General features: G+C 55.2%; 1 protein-coding gene across 1 annotated transcript; it reads left to right on the top strand.

Annotated features, from left to right (window-relative positions):
• The first annotated feature begins 1179 nt into the window (after positions 1 to 1179).
• Positions 1180 to 2602, top strand: H310_09072 (CAMK protein kinase). Its single transcript, XM_008875036.1, has one exon. It carries the CDS (start codon positions 1343 to 1345, stop codon positions 2522 to 2524), a length of 1182 nt encoding a protein of 393 aa, XP_008873258.1. The 5' UTR covers positions 1180 to 1342; the 3' UTR covers positions 2525 to 2602.
• The last annotated feature ends 411 nt before the right edge of the window (positions 2603 to 3013 follow it).

Raw genomic sequence — 3013 nt, 5'->3', positions numbered from 1 at the left:
AAAATATATCCATAAAAATAGAGATATAAGAATATTTAAAATATGAACGCTGACAAGCGCTTTCAACTTGAACACCGACAAACACAATCCTCGATGTCCGCTTTGACGTTGTTCGCGTCGAGAAGCTGGGCCGCATCCTCGTTGGGCTCCCCCATATTGACATCACTTTCCAGGATGTTGTGACGGGTGGCTTAAGATGGCCATCGTAGTTGCCAGTGGTCGGCGCGAGGAATGTGTCCATCCAGTTTGAGTCACAAACAACTTTTAGAGGTCCACTTCAAGTTGTATCACCTCCTGTGAATACAACTGCTGGGAGCAAAATCTCTTTGAAATCTCTGCGTCGTCCTGTATGCGTATGCACGAACCGTGTGAAAAAGGCGCTTTGTGGCTCCAACAGCGAAGGGAGCTCGAGGGGCTGGAAGCGTACGTGGGGGGGCACGCGGCGAAGGCATTCTCCTGGTCTTCGAGGCTGTGATCACGCATACGCCCAACTTACTGGCCTGGGATATCAGAGATACCAGTAGCACGTAGTTACGCTCCAATGTAGGGACGACTGGGTCGCACGACATTTCATCCGGTGGGGCCCGCGGCAAGAGTTGCTTTTACTGACGGCAATAGATGCATTGTCGATCAGTATGTCGGCTAGACGGACGCAGCGCCAAGACTTTTCAGTAAAAACTTGCCTGCCTGGACGCTGGAACACACCCGGTCACGGGGCGATGTCGAGGCCAGTCGAGCCTTCAACGACGAATGGCCAAGACACCACCCGTCGAATGCGTCCGTCGAGGAGAATGCGGATGACCAGTTTGCCCTGGACATCCAATGTAAGCGCTTGATTCTTCAGGGTCCCAAATCGGCGCGACTTCGTTTATGGCACCGCAACACTGCATGAAACAATTACATTCAGATCATGCACGTGACCACAACTTGGGGAGCCCCAGGTGCTTGCCGTCTTGTGCCCGTTGAACAAATCCTCAGTCCATCCACATCGACGAGAGCCTACTCAACGAGGCGCGCTCGTCATGTATCTTGCTGGCATGGTCATTCCGAGTAGTACTTTCTAGTTGCCCGACTGTCGCAGATACAAAGGAGACGGTTTATTTGCTTCATATGGAATATTGTATTCAAATTATTTATAGACATGATGAAGAATACATTTTTTTTCGCAAACGTCGTCCACGACGCCGAAAGTTCACGTCGAGACCGCGTCTACTGTCGGCGAGGAGAAGGAACGTGGTGAGGGCGGCAGGTAGTGCATTCGTGATAAGTTCACTTGACCGTGCATGCGGTGGCGCAGTTCTTGGCGCTGTGGCGATCACGCGAGAGAGATGTGCTCGGGCGAATGTACGGTATGCCCGGAACGCGAAGTGCCCCATGGCCAGACCGAATACGCCCCACATCCATGAGTACACCCCCGTCGACAGTGCGCCTACTCAGTACTAACGGGGGTTCTATTGGCTCGCCGTCGACTTTGCTGGCCAAGACGATTGATCTGGATCGGCACTTGGCTGGGTGCCACAAGTGGTCAGCGGCGCCTCGCCGCGGCAAGCAACCCCACGATGCGCATTTTCCGATTCGATTGCTCGTCGCGATGAGTCGTTATGTGACCAAGAAGGTGCTAGCGAATGCGTTGTATGGCCAGGTTCTTTTATGCCAAGACTCCCACACGGGGGACATGGTAGCAATCAAACGTATCCACGTGGCAGCATCAGCGGCGCGCCAGGGCCTGCACACGCTGTGCACGGTGTCCGACGACATTGGCATGGAGAAGGCGGTGCACGAATGCCTGAGCAGCCACGGAGGCCACTCGCACGTCCTTCGCCTCCGCCACTCGTTCGTCCAGCAAGGGTACGACCATTTGGTCATGGACTATTGCCCTAATGGCGATCTCTTTGATCTCGTCAACAAAGTCACGCTCGATCCAGCGGTCGTCCAGCGCTACTTCCGCCAGATCGTCCACGGTGTGGCCTTTATGCACAGCCGAGGGTTTGCCCACCGCGACCTGTCGCTGGAAAACGTCCTCCTCGACGACCGACACAACTGCCATGTGTGCGACTTTGGCCTCGTGGCACCGACGACGGAGCTTCGCAAGGACATGGTGGGCAAGCCATTCTACATGGCCCCTGAAATCGTTGCCAAGCAGGTGTATAGCCCTGTCAAGGCAGACGTGTGGTCGCTCGGAGTCATGCTCTTTATGATGCTCACGGGGGCACCGCTGTGCGAGACAGCGTCCCCCGAAGACTCGCGGTTCCACTACTTCCTGAAGAATGGACTGCGGTCGCTCTTGCATTCGTGGAAGCTCAGCCACCGCTTCGACTGTGAGACTCTGGATCTCGTCGAGAAGATGCTACATCCAAACCCGAAGGAGCGAGTGAGCATGGTACAAGTCCTCCAGCACCCGTACGTTGGTGGCCGCCAGCCCGTCCCGGCACAAAAACATTCCAACAAATCGACCAACACCGCGAGGCCATCCTTTGTCCAGCGGTGGATTTCGAGGGCCCAAAAAGCCGTCAAAGCGTATTAGAATTGAACCATCCCGTACCGGATGAAGATGTGGATTATTTAACGTGAATGAAGTGAGCCCCCCAAGATCTCCGCACACTCCATATTTCCCTTATCGACGTCGCAACTATTCGTGTGTGGCACATCCACGGGGTCAGGCCCGATCTGGGTGGGTGATGGACGTTGTGGCCAGATGTCGTGCGCCTTCGGAACTTCATCGTTTCAGCTGGTGACAAAGGCACGATCACGCAACGCGGCGACGGGCACTGTGGCGTTGCGTGAAGCGTTGGCTGCCCCTTCGTCCCAAGACCCCATTTGTGCGTGCCGCGATTCGATTTTTCAACAACTCCTTGACAGGGTGCCGTCGGCAGCGGCTCGACGAAGCCTGGCAGTGTCTAGGCTTTTTCACATCCGCCTCCATCGGTTCATGTGCAGGTTCCTCGTCGGCGGAATGTGCCATTCGCTCGATGGATTTTGTCCATGGTACGTCGGGTTTGCCTTGGTGGGCCTC

The sequence above is a fragment of the Aphanomyces invadans genome, assembly GCF_000520115.1.
Source record: "Aphanomyces invadans strain NJM9701 unplaced genomic scaffold supercont1.19, whole genome shotgun sequence".
Lineage (NCBI taxonomy): Eukaryota > Oomycota > Saprolegniomycetes > Saprolegniales > Verrucalvaceae > Aphanomyces > Aphanomyces invadans.
This window is presented reverse-complemented; position numbering and strand designations above follow the sequence as displayed.

What these genes read in the sequence shown, in the direction of transcription:
- H310_09072 (XM_008875036.1), top strand. Translation starts at nt 1,343, where the DNA reads ATGTACGGTATGCCCGGAACGCGAAGTGCCCCATGGCCAGACCGAATA.